General features: G+C 34.5%; 2 protein-coding genes across 4 annotated transcripts; both read right to left on the bottom strand.

Annotated features, from left to right (window-relative positions):
- Positions 1-4,642: 4,642 nt before the first annotated feature.
- LOC147295600 (uncharacterized) lies at positions 4,643-7,654 on the bottom strand. The gene is made up of 3 exons (XM_086231275.1): positions 7,327-7,654; positions 6,709-6,785; positions 4,643-5,062 (listed from the first exon to the last, which is right to left on the bottom strand). The coding sequence occupies exons 1-3, from the start codon at positions 7,652-7,654 to the stop codon at positions 4,643-4,645; spliced, it is 825 nt and encodes a 274-aa protein (XP_086087401.1).
- Positions 7,655-12,761: 5,107 nt separating this feature from the next.
- On the bottom strand, positions 12,762-17,527 carry LOC147295601 (uncharacterized). 3 transcript variants are annotated; one of them, XM_086232102.1, is made up of 8 exons: positions 17,327-17,527; positions 15,955-16,265; positions 15,672-15,727; positions 15,494-15,572; positions 15,262-15,400; positions 14,092-14,205; positions 13,919-13,948; positions 13,249-13,357 (listed from the first exon to the last, which is right to left on the bottom strand). In XM_086232102.1, exons 1-7 carry the CDS (start codon positions 17,444-17,446, stop codon positions 13,940-13,942), a joined length of 828 nt encoding a protein of 275 aa, XP_086088228.1. In that variant the 5' UTR covers positions 17,447-17,527; the 3' UTR covers positions 13,249-13,357; positions 13,919-13,939. The 3 variants fall into 3 exon arrangements, with proteins under 3 accessions (XP_086088227.1, XP_086088226.1, XP_086088228.1); XM_086232101.1 differs by lacking the exon at positions 13,919-13,948 and having other exon boundaries at positions 12,762-13,357; positions 15,494-15,554; positions 17,327-17,524; XM_086232100.1 differs by lacking the exon at positions 13,919-13,948 and having other exon boundaries at positions 12,762-13,357; positions 17,327-17,522.
- Positions 17,528-22,111: the final 4,584 nt, after the last annotated feature.

Here is a 22,111-nt window from a genome sequence, read left to right on the forward strand (position 1 = left end):
TTTTTCAATTTTTGGTCTTTAATGATTTTATCTCTTAACATAAAAATATTTTAATATATTAATTTAAATAATTAACTATGGTTTATTATAATTTGAGTTAATTACACTTACACCCCTTAAAGTTTATCGTCTTTTCACATATACCCCTAGGGTTTCAAAAATTACACATATATCTTCTGAGGTTTCAAAACTATTGCATATAACCCCCTACAAGAGAAAAAAAATAAACAAAAAAAATATTTGTATTGAGGTTAGACCTTACACCTTGAGTAATCTTATTAGGTCATTTCATCCCTTAGCATGCTTTTTTGCATAATTTCTCATCATTTTTCATCTCATATAGGGGGTTATATGCAACAGTTTTGAAATCTCAGAAAGTGTATGTGTAATTATTGAAACCCCATAAAGTGTATGTGCAAAACGATAAACTTCAAAAGGTGTAAATGTAATTAACTCTTATAATTTCCACGTATGTATATACGAGACGTGACAGAAACTTAATAGGGTGGGTCAGCAAATTAATTAAGGTGGTACTACTCTAAAACAGGCTTCAATGCTTTTAGAGTTTCAAATTAAGGTGAAGGCAATAAATTACCATGCCGCAGTTTCATTGCATTTAATTGGGTAGTCTTTCTTTAGTCACATTAATTAAGAGGGTTGTTATTTTCATATCATTTTTTTTTTGTACACCTTATTTAAAAAACTAAAAATAAAAATAAAAAGACCAAACGTACCCTTTCATTTACACACCCCCTCCCTCTCCGAAATCAGCTTGTATACTAATAGTCATTTGTCAAATAAAGATTACAAACCTTCATCTTCAGCCATGTCAAAGAATGCTTGTAATTTTAAGGCTTCTGCTTAGAGTTTGGCCCCGGTAAGAAGCCTAATTTCTAAGCTCTTCCTCATTGTGTTCTTCTTTCAAACCATCCAAATTTTCACAATTTATGCGCTCCAAAAAAAATTTGCAGCCTCTCCTCCTTCTCCTCTTTTTCTCTCCTTCCCAGCTCTCCTCTCTCCATTTCTTTGTCTCCTTCCCTCTTCCTTGCACCACTCATCTCTCTTTCTCTCTCTCTCTCTCATCTCTACCTTCTCTCTCCCTCCCTTTCTCTGTCGCTGCAGCTGATTCAGTAGATAACCACTGAACAAAAATAACAGTTTCGACGGATGATTGCCGAATGAACCCACCGATTTCGGCGGATGGCTGCCGAACGAACCTACCAGTTTCGACGGATGGCTGCCGAATGAACCTACCAGTTTCGATGGAGGACTACTAAACGGCCTGCAAAGCTAATCCTCTTGGCTGGCACAGTGGCATGCGAGCTGGGCAGAGCTGGTAGGGCGCAAGCTCATTTGCGTTGGCGGCGGGGTCCACGTTGGAGCTTCTCGGCTGTGCGAGCTTGGCATGGTAATGTGCATGGGGAAGGTGGTGCTGCGGGGAGGAGAGAGAAAGAAAGAGGAGGGGAGGGTGCAGAGAAGAGGGTGGTGCTATGTGGTGCGAGGAGGGTGGTGCTGCACACCATGCAGAGAAGAGGAGAAAGAGAGAGAGAGAGAAGGTTAAGGGTCTGGGGGTGTGTGGGTGTGTGGGTGTGTGTTGACAGAAAAATGGAGACAGGGAACGAGAGAGAGTAGGAAAGAGAAATATGAGGTGTGTGGATGTGTAATAAAATGAGAATATTTTGGTAATGAATTGAGTGTGTGTTGAGAAATTTTGAATTTGAAATAAGCGTGTGAGGTGTGTAAGAAAAGAAGAAAAAAAAAAGTGTGCAAATAACAACCCACTTAATTAATATATACAAGACAAACACTACACAGACCTTTTAAAAAAGCTAGGTCGATCATAATGTCATATATTCATAATTCATTTGCCGGCCTCTCTCTCCACTCCTTTTCTTTGCAATGTCAAAATTTATTCCTCTATCTCTTTTCTCTCAAATCTTGCTTTGATATTAGTGTATTCAGGAATTATTATCTCAATTTTGTATATCCTAACTGATATAACAGTACTTTATTAAGTTATTTATAATTGAGTTTCCTTGATTTTTTTTTTTTTTTTTGCCAGGGAGTTTAATTGAACTTTATTTATATACAATAAGTGTAAAACTATTATGTTATTTGTTGTGTTAATTACTTGATAACTAAAAATTAGGATATAATAGTTTATGTTTTTAGTATAATTGTTAACATTATTCGAAAATCAGACTTTTAAGTGATAAATGACGTAAAATGTACCATCCATAATATTACATCTTGTATTTGTTTTTTATTTATTTATTTGTTTTTACTTGAATTTTAAGTTTAAAGATAGAAAATAAAGGATAAAATGAATTCGTAGCACTTTTGAGGTGTGAGTGAAATTATATAACCCTTTGATTTAAATTATATGATTAAAATTTATAGTAATTTAGGATAAACCACCTATAATAGATTTTTTCTTAAGTATAACCCATCATAATTTTTTTTTTGGAGGTTTAACCTTTGACTAGTGTTCACATAAGCAACTTTAATTTCTTATAATTTTGGAGGTTTCTATATATAATTATATATCATATATGAAACCTAGTGCCTTGTGCATTAACCTTGGAGGACGTTATTAATTTTCAGTTTCATATTAAGACTCTGCGTACAAAGAGAGAAGGGGGAGAGATTTTAGGGAAAGAGAGAGAGTCCAACAAAACCTTTAATTACACTCTTTGCTTATATTTAATTTTTATTTAAAATTATAATTGTAAATAAGTGTGAACCATAAGATGTTACATGAGCACATGTTATTCTATAATTAAAAGATTAGGAAGCTTAGGAGAGGATCCAGACAGATCCTATTTATTGCATTCAATCATAAAAATCTCTATAATTTATGAATTTTAATTTAATTTACTCTTATTAATGACAATGACAGACTTTGTAATTGTAAAATGGTTTTAAGTGTGTTTTAATCCTAGGTGGTTTCAATTTTTGAAATTGGGCTTAATTTATAACCTAAAAAGTCAATGGGTTGAAAGCTTTCAAAAAAAGAGTTTGAGGGGTTCATATCCAATTAACCCTAAAATTTAAACAAGTGAAAATAAGAGGAACACAAAATCTAAGTCCAATATTACAAATATTAGAAAAGCTAACTAGGTTTCACTCTCGATCGGTCTCATTATTAGAGACGGGTATGGGAAGTACGTTGCTCGTAAATTCTCTTAATTAATTTTGGTACCTAGCTAGGACCCCTCGGTCCTCACATGCAATTCATACAACTATACAAGTTTGCTTTTTCTTTCTAGCCATATTCTCTCCAAGTATCGTGTCCATAACTTGTAGTTTTTTGTACATACGATGTCATGTTTTCATTGTCCTATCTTCTAGGCTGAAAATTTTGCTACCTAGCTAGTACCCTTCGGGCCCCACGTGCATAAGATTGCAATTAATACAAGTTTGCTTTTCTTTCTAGCTATGTTCTCTCCACGTATCGTGTCATGTTACTTTTATTTTTTATTTTTGGATTAATTTCACTTTAGTACTTCAAGTTATTTTAAATTTTAATTTAATATCTCATGTTTAAAATCTTGTAATGTCATATCTTATCTTTTCAGTTTATTACAATGCCATACCTCTATCAATATGACTGTTAAGAAATCTTTTAAATGTTGATATGTCACTTACGTGACACTCTCATAATGATGATTGAATTAATGTCACTTGGTCTAATAATAGGCTAAGTCATGTCACGTGACATAAAAATAATTAAAAATCTAAATTCATGGCATGTAATTATTAATTTTTTTTTCAATTTTTAGATTTTAAATTATTTTTTATTTCACGTGTCATGTTGTCAGACCACATGGGCCACATCAGCATTTAACAGATCTCTTAATAATCATACTAATGGATGTATGACATTGTAATAAATTGAAAAGATAATGTATGACATTACAAGATTTTAAATATAAGGTACTAAATTAAAATTTGAAACAAACCTGAGGTACTGAACTGAAATTAACCTTTTATTTTTTGTTTGATATCATGTTTTCATTATCGTATCTTCTAAGGTGAAAGGTCTTTCAATGTTGATTGCTAATTTAGGCAAATGAACTGTCCTCCTGCATGTATATATCACTTTTTTAAGTGAAGGCTGTCTTACACATTCTCGGTGAAATTACTTATGCTATAAAAATATAGAAATATGAGTATTCAAGTTAAAATTAATTGACAATAAATAATTTATATATTATATAATTAATATAAGGTAAGATTTTACATTTCTAACATAAATTACTGTCAACATGTCCTCTCACGTGTGACATAATTTAAATTATCTATCTCGATACTATATAAAAATTAAACCATTTAACTCAAAATCAATTAACAACCAAAGGGTGAGGTTACATGCCATTGCAGATATATATCACTTTGCGTACGTGCACACACATATATAATACATGGACCAACTAACGTGATTAATTTAGAATTTAGATGCATAAATTCCAAACAAAAACATGCTCTTAATCAATTATCAAGTGTTGTACGTACCCTGCATGCATGATACAAATGTACTCGATCTAGCTAAGTCATATGAAGCAAACATATTACATAAGTTGACAATTACCCTTAACGTACTAATTAAGGATATTTCTAGCTATATTCGATCCTCAAAGAATTAAATAAAAAATTGGTCTGCTTCCATGAAATGATCTGCAGTAGTAGTATCTGCAGTGGTTGTGATAGGTAAATAGTTGGTGTTAACACCCTTAAGATTTTCGCTGTGAAGTGGAAAGAGCTCAAGTGTAGTTTTCTGATCATTAGACGACGTGGTCTCGTCTCTAATTTTTCCATGATTATCCGCGAATTGATGATGTCCTAACAATTTGTTGGGTGTGAGCACCACACCAAAATGTTGATACGGTGCTATTTGCGATATGGAGGAGGCCGGATGGCTTTTGAGGACTAGTTCGCTCATCGCCCTTTCTTGCAGACTTTGCACTACTCTCTCTTCATATTCAGTCCATCCTGACTCTCCACGTGTCCCCATTCCTGCCATATCTGCTGCTGCTCTTTGCATTGATGAATTACCAGATTCCTACATATATATATGCATCATGAGTAACAAAAGCATCTAGATATGATCGAGCAATTAAATTCCCACCTTAATTAATTTCGTTCATGAATTAATTTCGATCATTTCCAATCTTACTAATTTTCGTGACGTACCCTTTTGGTTCATGAACAAAACCATTACTTACGTAATTAATTCAGCTAGCACTACTAGAAATTTTGCCTCAAGCAACTGAATAACATCGATCTCATTTCATGGGCCTTAGATACTAGTATCAGTAACCACTATCAATGGATATTAATTATAGAGAGCTGCTATATGCACACTTTTTTTTTTTGCACACCCCTATTACTAAAAAAACTAAACTCAAGGAAAAAAACCACACAACCCCTCCTCTCTCTCTCTCTCTCTCTCTCTCTCTCTCTCTCTCTCACCCAAGCAGACAACAAAAAAAAAATTGGGCATAGATGGTTCAGCAGACTAGTGCCGAACCCATTGGTTTCGTTTGGCAGGTACCCACCGAACACACTAAGTTTGTTCGGCGAGTACCTGTCGAACAAAACCGATGAGTTTGGCATTGGTCCACTGAACCACTTGCACCTAATTTTTTTTTTGCTATCTGCTTGGGCGAGAAGAGAGAGAGAGAGAGGAAAAATAAGTGGTGGTGGTGGCTGTTTTGGCTCGGGTAAGGGGAAGAAGAAGATGGTGGTGGTGGTGGTTGTGCGCCATTTAGAGAAGAGGAGAGAGAGAGAGAGAGAGAGAGAGAAAGAGAGGTGCAAGGTGGTGCTGCGCGCCATGCAGAGAAGAGGAGAGAGGGAGAGAAGGTTGAGGGTGTCATGGTGTGTGGGTGTGTATTGACAAAGAAAGGGAGAGAGGGAAGAAGAGAGAGTGGGAAAGAGAAAGATAGGGTGAGAGAAAGGAGAAGGTTGGGGAGGTGTGTGGGTGTGTGTATACAGAGAAAGGGAGAACTTGTGAGAATTGATGGCGATTGTGTGTTGACAGAGAAAGATGGAGTGTGTAATGAATGAGGGTATTTTGATAATGAGTTGGGTATGTGTTGAGAGCTTTTGAATTTGAGGTGAGTGTGTGGGGTGTGTAAGTGAAAAAAGAAAAAGAAAAAGGGTGTGCAAAAAGAAAAAAAAGGTGTGCAAATAGCAGCTCTCTAATTATATATATATATAGTGACAATTCTCACATGATTTTGTTAGATGCCTCTTAGCTACCTTGCATGAGTCAGCTTGCACAATGCCGACTTGGCTACAGTAGTAGTGAGTACAAAACAGAGAAAAAATTAAGGGTGCATTAGACTGTAAGGTCCAACAACTAAAATTGTTGGTCTAAAGACAACTAGTCAAGTAAGTTGAGTTGAAGACCAAAATTCAAATAAGGGCCTCGATCTGCATGGAAAAAAATCAGTGCATTTGTACAAAAAAATACAACAAGTGCATCTGCGCAAAAAGTCGATCCATATGTAAAAATAAAACAAGTGCATCTGCAAAATCAGTATATATGTAAAAAAGCTAGTGCAACTATAAAAATACAATAAGTGCATCTTTAAAAAATCTAGAAATTATCTTTTACACCAACTTATTAAGTTAAGGTCAATTACACTAAATTTATTAGTACTAAGATATAATTTAGTAAAAAATAAATATGTATAAGAGAGAGACCTCTGAAAGAGTACTAGTGCAGTTTGAAAACGGTGTCCACTTCATCTGCTCAACTTCAAGACTAGTCCTTGTCCATCCTGCATGTACCCAATTTCCAAAATTTGTGAAATCTTTGTTTTTTTTTTTTTTTTTTAATGTAAGTTTTATCCCAATCTCAATATGGTTGATTTTTTTAGGTATTAAATTGTCGTTTGAACTTTGAGCATAATTTAGGGACTAAAATCAAGTTTTCTGTAAATTTAAAATCTAAGCGAACAACAAGACTAATACTACTACTTCAACCAATCACTACTCCTTTGTATAAAATATATATATATATATGAAAAAATTTTCAAGTAAAGATGTCTTTACTTAAAAAAATTAAGAATACTATTTTTGAACCTACAGTTTAATAATCGGAATCGTTCATATTTTAAAACATCATTCAAAGATTATTCTTACAAAAAATTAACCAAAACAGAAACTGTGATCGGTTGAAGTAGTACAACTAGTCCGGTTTTTATTTAGAATTTGCCGTCTTTTCACATGATGAGGTAGCTAGTAATTAAGAACTTAATAAATGGGAATTAGAACATTTCTTTCTTGTGATCGGTTTTATTAATTAGTATGCGCGTGTACCTGCAAATTGCTTGCTTTCGAGGAGGGTTTCGTTAACAGTGGATGGCGCTTGTTGTTTATTAGAGTGAGACGACCTATTCATGATCATAATTTCACAACGTTGTTTCTGCCTCTCCCTGGCCCTGTGGTTCTGAAACCAGTAGAACACATTCTTGCCTTCGATCTTTCCATATTGTCGAAGCTGTGCAGTAACCTGTTGGATTTGTTTCGCTGTTAGTGTCTTTATTCCACGTTGATATATTTCTTCTAGGGCAAGTAACTGCCCTGCCGTTGGTTTCCATCGCGAGATTTGTTTACCCGCTGCAGCTGCTTGATCCTTCAAATCCATCCTCATGCCTTGCTCATCACTACTCGCACGAACTGTACATATAAACACACACACACACACACACACACATCATATATATATAATTAAATTAAAATGGGGAATGAATGAAGTAATAGATGGAACGTACACGTACCCTGATGATGACGGTGGTGGTTGATCAATGGAGACATATTAGTGGGAGAGTGGGAGGAGGGGTTGTAGTTATTAAACAAGTGAGAGGATTCTGGGGGGTATTGGAAGAAATAGTAGTAGTAGTGGTGCTAGGGTTTTGAATGACGACTGCAGGATCAAGGTTTTCAGCTTTTAGATGGTAGTCATGCATGTTAAGCTCATATGATCTACAACCGCTGCAACCCATCATATATATTCCACATTCTGAATAATTATAGTGAAAGGTATCTGTATAGAAAGCAAATTTAAAGTGCTCTATTGTACTCTCTGTCTCCGTAGGGAAATAGCTAGGTTAATTAAGTCGAGTACTGATGAGCCAATTAAAGAAGAGAATGCTTTTTTTTTACTATTAGGTAAAGAAGAGAATATCGATTGAGAATTTGAGAGAAAGAAATAGCCAGTGAAGAAATTTAGGCATACATCTCAAAATTAATTGACAATGAAAGGAGTAGCACAAATCTTTATAAGCTATTATGTAAAATTATACTTTTCTAATGTGGAATAACACTCCACATTCTCACAGCTAGCTGGTTATAATACTTTCAGGCCAATTCCAAAACGTACGTGCATATATATAACAAAGTAAGGCCGACTATAATCTATATATTTCACATGAGAAGGAAAATAATATTCCACACAGGCACACAATATAGGTGATTCTCAGATGTAATTAAATTGTAACTGAATTAAGCAGCGCTAGCGAATAGTATAATCATATATATATATATGGTACTGGGGGTTGGCGGACAATACAATAGTGGAATATATATATATATATAAAAGTCATTAGGGGCCATTTGGGGTTAATATTAGGTAGAAAAATGTTGTTTTGAAATGATGTTTTGATAGATTAGGTATCTGGTTATAAATTTTAGAAGTGTTTTTTTTTTTTAATAAAAAATAAAAAATTGGGTCAAAAGAAGCAAGTCGGGGGGGTTCTTTATTTCACACCTACATTGTCTCACGTCAGCACTTCACAACCTTACCAAATTGACCTTAAACCAAGTACAAATAGAAAAAAATAACCTATGATAAAAGTTAATAATTAGCTGAAAAAACCAACGTCTACTGACCCTGAGATAAACCGTGACCACACATGTAGTGTGTACATAACACATAGTCTACTATATAGTCTATAGAGTATATGGTATATTATTTTTGGCAATAATACATATCGGGTTCGGAATATTTTTGTCTCATTAAAAGCTGTCGCTTACCTCTATTATGTTGTTATAGACAGTGACTCAGTCGTATACATATATGATGTCCCAAAAGTTTGTCGGCTAGTAGCCTAGTACTGTTATCTTATTATCACCCCTTGTCTGCAGGGTGCTTGCAACCTACTGCGACGGACAGATCCAGGCGATAACCCGGGGGGCAATGGATCGAGTTATATATATCAATTCATCGAGAGACGTAACAATTCAGCTAGCCCGACAATTATTGATTACTTACGTACGTACGCTATTTATAACGGTTGAATAATATTGTAAATGCTTCATACACTTATATGTATGTATGTCTCTTATTAGTTATGAGCCTATTAATAAGATTGGAACAAGAGTGGATACGTGGTATTATTGGGCCTCCAACCAACTGTTTACACTGTTCAATAAGAATTGCTTGTAGATATGTAGTAGACAACTTCATAAATATAATTTTATATATGCGATGAATGATTTGGATCTTCAAATAAATTTGAGAAATTTTTTTATAGATCAATAGTTAGTTGCATGGTCATCCATGTGGTCTCATTTTATTATATATTTACAGAATTTGTATATGTACATTGCTAGCTAGAGCTTATATATGTTTGCAAAAAAAAAAAAAAATTTGGGGTGGCCATAAGCCCCCAAGCCTTTTGAAGTACTTCTATAACTATACTATGCATGCATATAAGGAGTTGCAAGTAAGGATGAGCTTACTTTCTTAAAATAAGAACATTCTCTTCTAATACTATTTAGTAATGCAGTTTAATGACCCAAATTGTCCATTTTTTACGCCTCCTCAAATTCATTCATGTAAAATTTAATTCAAATTAGTAATTGTCTAATCATTTAAATTGTGCACAAATACAATATGTGAAATAAAATAAAATTCAAATTAGTTCACAAAATATATAATTGATTCTTAACTTATGGCCAAGTTCACGTGGTTGGTTGCCTTGTCCGTAAGTACCGGATCCCCATGCAAACTTTGCCATAATTTATCTGTCCCTTATCGCTTTCTCATTTATCTCTTAGGTACCAATTTACCTCACCACTGATACTTTGTTCCTATATAATTAATTAAACCCTAGCTAGCTTTTAAGATCATTATTAGATATATATATATAAATATATACAGATTGATGCTTTCGTACTGTAGCCAACGACCTTCTTTATTGTTGACCTATAATAATATATATGTATAATGTATTATATGATATAATATCCAGCTGCATGTACGCTATTCTTAAATTTATCAATTACCGCTCATTAATATTGCTGAATTATTTGTACGAACCCCTTCAATAGTAGTACTAATTTTTTTCTCACTTGAATATATATAAATACTACAAGTACCTGGTGGGATATGCAGGATACACGTACTGCATGTTTTACACGCGTAGAAGTCTTTTTTTGATTAAATAACTAGCATCCATGAGATAAGCCTTTACACGCTAAAAGTCAATAAGTCTTACAATTATCTAATCATAAAAAAATGAACCTTTAATTATTATTATTATATATTATTTATAATTATTTTTATTTATATAATACAATTATTTTATATACATTTAAGGTCTGGATATTGATACAATTTTTCTAATTATTCTTTCTAATAGAATGATTCATTAAATTTTCACTTCATTTATCATATTTTAGTTTAGTTTTAATTCTAGTTTATAAAATTTCATAAAAAAAAAAAGCTTTATGTCTTGTTACAATATTTTGCAATTCTAGTTTAGTTTTAGTTTTTATTTTTTATCGAGCATTGATCTATATATTATAATCTAATTCACTACACCATTCACCTTCACCAACTAATCCTAAATATTTTCTTAAGTATAACTATTTTGTGTTGACTATTTTTTTTTTAATAAAAGATATTTTAGGCGATTTAATTTTTGATGAAGTGTTGACCCCATCCGAATCAGTTTTCCTTTATAATAGTATAGATGAGCATTTTGGTCAAAATAAAAAGATTTAAACCTCATAATTTTATTAAATCTCAAACGAGATAATGTTATTGATATAATGTAACTCTTATCTTCTCCCAAAAAAAAAAAGTAAAGGGAAATTTCAAAAAAAATGATCTGAGAATAATTATGATGGCATTTTCATAAATGATTAATTATGGCATTAATCATTTATGCAGAACGTTTATGGTGTGTGCGTTAACCTATTAATGTGGGATGTGCTTTGTACAAGAGTATAGTAGATAGACATATTATATATAGGGAACACTCCATTTTTCTCCACTTACACTCCTATTTTTTTATAAATATTTTTGAAAATATTTGTATAAGTTAAAATCTCTAGTTTACCCTCAGTTGACTTTTCCTAAACAACTTCATCTTTATAAAAAAATTGCCTATTTCTTTCATACAGATACTTAACCAATTCATACCCAAAGCATATATATATTTACTACTTATCTAAGGTTCATACAAGATTTTCTCTGTGTAGATTTAAGAGCTCGATGATTATTTTGGATTTTGAGGAGGTAAACACCATCAACTACCACTGCTTATCATTATCCACCAAGAAATTTTTTTGTAGATCTAATATGTAAAATTTCGCAAAGCACTCCTATCATGTGATAATGCTCTTTGTCCATAGAGTTCAGTTCAGCTTATAGTACTGGTTATCCACAACAACAACAAGGACAAAAAGGACAAGAAAATTAAAGAAAAGAAAACTAGAGAAGGTGAAGGTTTGTTTTCTGCATTTGGGTGTATGAACTAAGACAATGGTACTCCTATATGGTTGGGATCCCTCTTGTACGTGGCTTCCAAGTCCTGACTCGTTGTACTTAATGATTGTGGTGATTCTTATCACATATGTCTTAATGCTCAACTTCAATCAACTATAAAATTGGGGATGAGTTTGGTGGGAATGGCTGAAATAATATAGTTGAGTTGGGAGACTATAAAGATGTGTTTGTCCTTATAAATAAGTTTGGCTGGTGATCTAGATGAGAGAAAGAGGCATAGAACGGAAATTAAAGGAATTGTTTTGGAAGAAGATGAAGTTTAGAAAACATGTGTAAGGGTAAACTTGGAACTACAACTAATTAAAACATATAAAAATATAATATATAAATAAAAGAGTGTAGATGGAGAAAAATGGAGTGCGAAAATCACCTCCCTATATATATATACCTATATATATACATACAAAAATGCTCTAGAATTTTCTAATTAGCAAATTAATATAAAACTAACCATTATATATATATATATATATCACTTACCAACCATTGAATTTACTCTCAGATATTGACGGGTACATGCTTGCACCATCTTTAGCAGAGCCATGAAGTGGGATACCGGGGAGAATTTAGTAATTTACTATAAGGGGACTCTACATAGACTACAGTTACTAATTAAGTAATTATGCACCAGTTTTTAATTTATTAAAGGGTAGATCCATTTTAATATATGGGCAATAAGAAATCTTTTCTTTTCTTTTCTTTTCTTAAAAAAAAAAAAAAAAAAGATGTTATTTTAAATTTCTTGTAAATGGTAGGTGTAGGTATAAGCTATATGACTCTTGTTCAGATTCGCAACCTGAGATGCTAATTAATGAAATACATACAATTAAACCATTATGCCATTACTCATGAATTCTAGCTCTAAGATGGCACTGAACTTCAACATGATTTTTCATAGATGAATATGAAATATCTACTGATCTGCTCATTAACAATCCTACTAAACGAACACATGTGATGATATTCTGGTTGCCACTATATTTCACAGAAAACAACACATGATGATGAATATATTATATTTACATGCCAATTTTGGTGAACATAATGAATATACGACTACATCTGATCAAGAGGTTTTAAAAACCCAATATGGGTTGAGGTTGAAGCCATCAGTACCCATGCATGAAAGCTGTTCGATCTGACTTTTGAGAGTATGAGACAACACCCCTCAGGCCCCTCCCTTTTCCCTTTTAGTTAGTAATATTCATGGCAACAGCAAAAGCAACAGTAACCAACAGAACATTGAGAGGGCAAAAAGAATGGAATCATGGTCTTAAAATGATAAGCAGATAGATCACCGGGTGTAGCTGCTGATGTTTGGATTCGATGATAACTAGTTAACTACTACTACTGCTGCTGCTGCTACTCTAGAAGCTTATTGCAGGTGAAAACACCAACAGCTGCTGCAAGATGCCATGCAGCATGAAGGAATGGAGTCCTGGGAAACACGTCATCCGCAATAAAAAGCACACCTCCCAATAGTGAGGACATCTTATGCATATTGTGGGCCGTCCTTAGCTCTGGCTCTTTTAATGCTCTTTTTGCGAAAGATACCTGCAAACAAAATATATTGATGAAAATGAAAAAAGTGGGAAACCATTTTAGCAGAAAGAGGAGCTTAACATTAAATTTTAAGTAACCTGGCTATGACTAATTATTAACCTGATTCCTTTTAATATGATTACAGGAAAACTGACTAGTTTTAACTCAGAAATCAGCATTTCATGATGTAAACAGCCTACTTTCATAACGCTTCCCAAAGGCAGATGTCATAAACCACAGTAACCACAAATGTGGATCAAGTTGTAGACATTAGACTCTATGAATACATTAAAACCGAATATTTTTTAGTTAACTTTTTAAATGGCAGTTTTTATAAGTTTGTTTAAATGTTAAATCATGGTTGGTTTTAGTTATTACTAGCTCATCATACTATATACATTCACACACCAGGATATAACCTTACAAAACCCAGATCTAAGCTGTAACATGATGAACATACCCACAAAAAGCCACAATGCTGAAGTCAGAATGGTTTCTGACTGGAAAAATAAATAATTCACTGAAATCCATCACTGTAAAGAGTAGCCAAAATAACCAACTTAAATGGACTACCTTGCCAGCTGGAACATATGTTCATCCATGCTGCAAAACACTAAATATTCAACTGATGAACCCTTGGAGTAATAATGGTTTTGTAAAACACCAAAATGATTTAAAACAATGACAGAAAAGATCAAGTAGAAATAATAAATTTGATGAACAGTGGTCAAAATCTAGCAAGTTACCTCCATCATTCCAGTGTGAACAGCTGAAACCATCAGAGGCTGGATAGGTAGAAACAATGCAGAAGCTGCCATCAGTAATTTTGGGTTTTCATTTCTGAGTGCACTATTGAGACACTGCAAAAATAAAGAGATAGAACTAATTATTTGTGTAGGAAGATAGACACAAAATAAAAATATAGGCAAACTATATTGAGAAATCACACATCATGCTGTTGGTTTCTGTGTCTTAAAAAACATATTTTATTTGTTATTTCATGATAAGTAGTTCTTGTGCAGCAGATTTATTCTATTGGAAAAGGAAGGTAACACTGTAGATAATTAAGAGTTATTGGGGGACGCATGAGACACTGACAAGGCATAATCCATGTAACCTTGCTAAAGTTGAGTTTGAATGAATACAAACGTAGGTGCTCAGCAAACTGAAAAGTTAATACTTGTCTGATTTTAGATGCCATGCAAATGAACCGTTATCACTATATAATTAGGTATCAAATATTGATTTCATCAAAATGTTCATAGAAAATATGCTTAGCAAATGCACATGCAAGAGATATTAAAATTTCATGTAGTCAAATCAACATTAATCTTGTGGGGGCAGGGCAACTTTTGGTTTATATATAACTTTGGTCAAATCTCTTCCTCAAAGGTTAATCCTAGTGCTTCATAATCTCAGAGACAGAGGCAGAATTTAAGAGTGGGGTGGGCTGAAATCTTCTTTTTGGGATGTGGGCTGGGCTGAACTTTTTCTCTGTGGGCTGTGTATTGGCTGGACTTGGCAATAGCCCACCCCTTGAAGTGGCTCTGCCCTTGTTTCAGATGAATAGTCCAGATAAATGTTCAGATAGCAGGAGGTGAAGAAGCAATATATCTTAGACTATTAATGAGTAATGCAGAAAACACAATGATTGTGAGAAAATTCTGAAATCCAGTAGAAGCAAGTCAGACTCAAAAGAATAGTTTCGTTTTCAAAGAAAAGAAGGCCTCTTAAGCTCTAAGAATTGTATTCAATACATAATTCCATACATTCAAATTTGAGTGAAACCATTACAATCATTTTGTGGATTTAATATTGATTAAAGCAATTTGGCATCATCCATCAATAAGTACATTGATGTTGATAAAAAAGAGAGTGGCCAACTATAATTTATTCAAGGATTTTTTCTGACTTACAACTGTTGCTGTGGCTATCATTGTATAGTCGGCCCATCTCAAATATCGCCTTAGTTTTCCTCTTGAAGAATGATATAAACTTGAGGCAACTCCAACTCCGATTAATGAATTAGCATATAGCTTGGTATTTATATTCTTCCTGTTTCCCCAAGAAGGAGAAAAGAAAAATTAGGCCTGATGCATCAATGATATTACTTTTATGTCTATCAAGTGACTTGCATAAAGGTATTACCTTGGGGCATGGATTCCAAGAACTATAAACGGAAGTGAAGTAAGCACATTAGCCACTGTTTCTGCAAAATTGTGATCACCTAACAAAATGGGAAAATGTGCAAACACCTATGTATTTATTATGAAAAGAGAGGATTGCAGGCCAGATAAAGATAAAAAGACATTTACATGAATATTACCTTGAATGCAACCCTGGATAGGCTTCAAATATGGTGGTGTGTGCTGCCATACTCTCCTGGAGAACATGCAGACAAAGTTAATTGTGGTCAAATTGCTTGCATTTGTTCTGCAATGTATAATTGAATGTAGAATGACTTCAAAACTGTGGAAATCCATCACAATTATTTTAAATATATATTTCTCATCACTTAATCGTGTCTCTTCGATGGAAATTGCTCAGTACGTGAAATATTATTAGCACATGCTGATAAAAAAGTCTCATTAATTAGGCTTTTCACTCACTGCATAAACAGCTGCTGAGTTGCTCCAGTAGCGGAACTTCCACAAGTTGAGTGAGATATGTCCCCATCTTGAGTAGTCTGTTGACTCTGTTCTGATTCAAACCGTGAACAAGGCACCACATGCACCCCATGCATGCCCTCTAGGGCTCGACTAGGATTCAGGATACTCTGGGGACTCATAAATTTTCTGTAATAAAGCCAAAATAATTTTATTGCCACCAAATACTGGCTGGCAATAGTTGGGAGAAGTGTGCGTATAGTGAGCCAATATCCTGCTTTAAATTGTAGCACTACACAACAGCAGCAATATTTCTGCAAATCAAGAGCAGAAGAAATTATGATGTTGAGCACCATTGAAGTTTCAACTTAACTGTGCATTAAAAGAAAATCATGAAATTCTTTATCCCATAAGTAAATGATTTTTATAAGGTTATAATTCTTTTGCTGTTCTTAAGGGGGTGGGGGAGTACTGTAGCCACTACAAAAGAGCTCTCTTTGACTAGGAAGCTGGAAAAGGCAACTCTCCATTTGTATGGGAATGAAGAAGGAGATTCTTTAACACGAACTGTGCAAGGCATGGGGTCCCCTTGTACAGGGACAGGACCAACACGGGTCCTGCATGCAATGAACACTCTAGATTTCAACTGGCAATTGGAGAGGAGCTGGCTCCCTTTGGCTACTAGCCAGCTCCCTTCTTAGAAGGCCTCCTCATGGCATGGATGGAAAATTGGAAAGACACACACACACACCACTAGCTTACCTAAGCATGTACTCGGATAAAATTGAATTTAATCTAAACATGTATATAAGACCCGTTACAGAGATATCAAAAAGTTTTGGTATATGACTATATGGGTCTGGGTCTTACATTCTTAATGCTACAAACAAGGAAACTCGTTAAATTTTAGTCCAGCAGTAGCAAATTGGACATTGTGGAGGACTTTGGACAAAAAAGGGTACATAGCTGGATACCAGGAAGTTGGCGCAATTGTGATTACAGGTACAATTTGAATCCTTAATTTAAAAAATGCGGATGTTTAGAGCAAAAACCCATATCACGTGTTGTCAAACCAAACATAACTGGACGACCCAGAAGCAGTTCAGATTAGGAAGCCGTGTTTTATCAAACATGTTATAAGCGTTATCAAAACCAAAAGTGCATAATGAACCCGGAATCAGGACCAAAACCCAATATCCGAAATTTCTTCAGAATCCAACTAATAAATAAATCCCAGAACAAAAAGTGGGTCATTAATTATTTAATTACAAAGCAAGCCACCAACATTCACATTAAAGATATTACGTACTATTCTAACACAGAGAGGGAGAGAGAGAGAGAGAGAGAGAGAGAGAGAGAGAGAGAGAGAGAGAACCTGGAAAGATGTGGCAATTTGGTTGAGCTGAGCCCTGAGGGAAGAGGAGATGGGTTGGGTGTAGATTGAGAGGGTGGTTAATCCCGTTGAGTTGGAGAAGGACAAAGGGTAGATGCGCATGAACTCACGAATCTTCCTGAAATGTGCGTGCGCATATTCCCATATCCGTATTATCAAGAATTCAAGATTCTTATTTCTAAGTAAAAACCCCAACCCCAACCCGCCCTGCCCAACCCTTTTTTTTTTTTTTGGCAATGTTTTGCTTCTTTTGTCTCCACTCTCCTCCACCATTGGTATAGTGAACATTACCCTGAAATTATTGGTTTTACTTTTTTCCATTTTAAGAAAGTTTTTTAAAAAATAGCATATTAGTAAATAAAAGACTCCAGTGTATACAACTGTTGGTTTTAGACAATATATATTTGGCCAAAAAAAAAAAAGACAATAAATAAAGCGCAATTTTTGAACTCCCGACAATTGCAATTCTTATCGTTAGAGATTACTTTTTTTTATTGGTGTGATTGCCCATTTAAGTATTGTAATCACATCCATGAAAAACTTTTATTGTAATTACAAAATTAAATTTTGTATTTGCAAAAGAAAATAAATTGATGCGTATAGGCCATAGGGCCCTACTCCCTAGGCTCATTTGTCTGTTGTCTCGTAGTATTACTAATTAGGGTCATGGGCTCTCATGCGATCTGAGATTGGGCTGGAGATAGGCCCATCTCCAAAATCTGCTTGGGTATTGTGTATCAATGCATGTTGTATCATCTACGGAGTAGAAAGAACAGAAGTGTCTTCGTATGAAATCCATGGCACTGTCATTTTAAGGAACGATTAACAGTCAGATCAAAGAATCAAGACCGTTGATTTCTTGTTGACAAAGTCATGTAGGTTTCTTTGACTCCATTAATACTATTTAATTAAGATTTGATATTGGTCGACTGGTTTAGCTGTCATTCCCAAATTGAAGTTGTCATGACTAATCGTATATGTAGGCTTGGCCAAAAAAAAAAATCGTATATGGTAGGCGTAGCTGTATGCGTTTTGGTCAACATTTTCTGCGTACTAGTCCAAGTGTGAATGATTGATTATGGCACGGACCCATGATCGATGGCTCATTGACTATGATCGACGAAGACACCTTAGCCTATTATGTAGATTAATTTGACTATTTGAGAGAGTATAAAATTTTATCTTTCACGTTATATGTTTATTTCTTTCATTACGTACTAAGTTACGTAATAAAAGAGATAAAAATAATAAATACAACATTCAGTTATATAGAAGTTTTACTCTTGAGAATAATGTCATATAAAATGCTCTCAAATGTATTTATTATACATAATTGGAAGTTTAAACCTACAAAATAAAAGTGGCAAAATAGTCCAAAGATACATTTTAAAAGTTGTTACTTAAACAAATCGAAGTGGATAAAATTAAGAACTTCTACTGATTTTTTTAGTGTTGATTGGATGGACAATGCTATTTACTCAAACTTTTGGTCCTAACTATTTTTTCTCAATATACATTAGAATTTATAAAATTTATTAAAAAAAAAATTAAGAAAGAAGAGATATATCATGTCAAATGAATGGCACATAGATTGAAAAAAAATAGTCGGTACATAAACATTTTCCATTTCTGAAATTAGAGATTTACATTCAAGTAGCTAGTTAAAAACCAATAGCTAGTTAAAAAGATTGCACTTGCACGGTTGCACCCCGGCCAAAAAAAAAAAAAATTTCACTTGCACCGTAGTTGCACGGTGTGAGTCGCAAAAGAAGGTACGACCAGTGAGTTTGTTTAGCAATGCTCTCTCTCCATTTTCGCATATATGGATTTGAATATTATTTGCGACCAAAAAAAAGGATTTGAATATTATTTATATAAAAATGTGTTCCGGAGACAACGGCTATCAATACTGGACAGTCCCACACACATGACACGCCCTCTCTCTCCAAGCAGCAGCATAGCATATGAGCCATGAGAAACATCAATATTATTCTTATATAAAAACATCAAAACACAAAAACCAAACAGATACCCAAAAGCAATTCGAGAACCCAAAACCAAAGAAAAAAAGAAAAAGAAAAAAATCTAAGCGAGCAGTACGTACTAGCTGGTGAGGTGGTGTTGCAGGGGTGAGTAGTGTAAATTAAAAGGTGCAAAGTCCCAAGTGTTTGAGAACTAGTGAAATAAGAAATATAAGAAGGTTCCCGGATTCAAGGGTCAAGACTCAAGAATATCATGTGCCTAGACGACCCACAAGACAAGGAGAAAAAGCACCAACAAGTTAAGGTTTTAAGTTCTCTCTATCTCCTCTCCTAGCTAATTCACTCAATAATTACCAAAACCCCACTTCCATTACAGTAGTAGCACAGTAGTTAGTGTTAGAGACTCTGAGGCCGCCACAATATCCATCTCAGGGTGTTTAATGGTTTTCTCTTGGCTAGCTGGTTGAAGCTTTCATTTATAGGTAGTTGGTGCAATGCATATAAGAGCAAGCTCTACACAAGGTAGTAGTAGTACTGCTGTAACAACAAGATCGAAATCGAGATCGAGAGCAGGAAGCAGACATGGTGGAGCTGCAGCTAGAATATTTAATGCAATTTTCTTCTTCTGGGTCATCTTAATTTTTGCTCAAACAAGTTTGGTTTTTGGCATTCATCATCATGACCAAACGACGGGTCGTTTAATTAGGTCACCACCGAGGAAAGCACGTTTTCTTGTCCACAAAGTGCCGTTTCATGCACCTTCGAGTACTCCATCTCGTGATGATGCGTGGGTGGGCATCAACGGCGGCGGTGATGATCCGGACAAGTTGTACGGAGAAGACAAGAGAATAGTTCATACAGGTCCAAACCCCCTTCATAACTAGTCATCATCATAATATGAGTTGTTGGGGTTTTGCTGCTGCTGCTGTGTTCATCATCAATGCTAGAATTGTTCAAGTAAAAATGACTGTAATATCTTTCTGTTATCAGTTTTATTTAATTTCTTTCTTTTGGTTCTTTAGAATTAGAATGAGCATTGAGAGCATTTCTTTAGCCTTTTCAGTAACGTTTGATGAGGGTTATGGGCACAACAGCAATGCTGAGAATGGTAAAGGGGAAGAAAAATGGGGAGGCTAGTGTTAATGCTCTCATTTTGTTTCTTTCTTTCTTTCTTTCTTTCTTTTTCTTTTCCAGTACTAGTTACTCGCTAGCTACTGATCATGTTCTTACTTTCTGTACCTTCCGTTCAAATTCATTGTGTTTGAATTAATTGCCCTAGTTATAATTCTTCATCTACTTGGTCCTTCTTTTGTTTATGCCTGCCTAAATTAATTGCATGGTTGTGGCCGGGCACCCCCTCATAACCCTTATACACTATTATTGGCACCCTCCTCTCCTGAATCTGATCGATGACATCGATACACTGTCATACCCCTTCAATTCCAGTGCCTCACTAGCATATACACACTTGTTTGCAGCTAGCAGATACAGAAAGTAGAATAATTAAATCTTAGAATATATATCAATGACTTTGGAATATGATTAATTTCTATAGAGGCTTATGGGATTAGGGTTTCAGGTAATTTCCTTTTCTAATGTTTGGTCAATATAAGGAAATCACGGTTTTTGGGGGATCAATATTATTTAATTTAATTTATTTATTGGTTTCAGTACCCAAAAGGGAAAACAAAAAGTAAAAATGGTAAATTAATTGTGATATTAATTTCCACCTGAAATTACCAAATGCCTCCATAGGTTAACAATATGTAAAGAATATATGTAAAGCTAGCTTGTACTCAAAAAAAAGAAAAGAATGTATAGCTAGCAGTTCTATTGTCACCCTGACAAATAAATGAGAAATTTTCACATTAATTGATATTTATAAAATTGAAATACAAAATGGTGCTGTAGCTACGCATGTATAGCTAGCTTGTACCAAAAAGATACAAAAAAGCATGTATAGCTAGCAGTTCTATTGTCACGCAGATCGGATCGAGCATCCAATTAATGGTCCTTTAATTCTCCATGATTGTGCAATATAACTAGACCTAATCAAAGCAGCGCACACTGATTCAATGCAAAGCATCCTGACCATTGGTCTAGAGTGTGGCTGAAAAGATCAACGTGTAGAGATAAGCCACGTGGGCAAGGCTAGTAGGACCTGGTTCTTGTGGTGCAAGGCTTGGAAACTTTGAAAGTAGCCTGGCTTTAAATATTGTCTGGGGTGTGGGACTGTTTGGATTGATTGATTGTTCCTAGAAGTCCCCATCTGCATATATTGACTTAAATGCACCATTTTTTTTCTCAAAGGGGATGCCTGTCTCTATGACTCTGTGGGCCAACACGCTTCCTCAGGATTTAGGATCCTATTCCCCCAACATATATTAATGGTTGCTGCTAAATTTTTTGCATCAAGAGCCAGCCACTCATCCGGGCACTCCCCCCTCAATTCTTTCTGCCTTTCTGGTCAATGGGCACTCCCCCGTTTCTATTTTACCCGAGAAAAACTAATCATCAATAACTAATGTATACGTGTATGTGGCAAAAAAACACTAATGTATACGTTTATATATTTATTTATCTTCTTCCATGACCTGATACATGATGAAAAATAATAATAATAATATATATACACTCATTACATAAAAATTTTATTTCATTTAATCCATCCATTTCTTTGTATCCTTGTTGTTTGGGCATGGTGCTCTTAGATTTAAATTAAGGGCAGCCAAACTGGCCAAAGCTCCAATTCAGATGCATTTCTTAACTTATGCTCATATAATAT

Source organism: Dryas octopetala, chromosome 2, assembly GCF_963921425.1.
Source record: "Dryas octopetala chromosome 2, drDryOcto1.1, whole genome shotgun sequence".
Classification (NCBI taxonomy): domain Eukaryota; kingdom Viridiplantae; phylum Streptophyta; class Magnoliopsida; order Rosales; family Rosaceae; genus Dryas; species Dryas octopetala.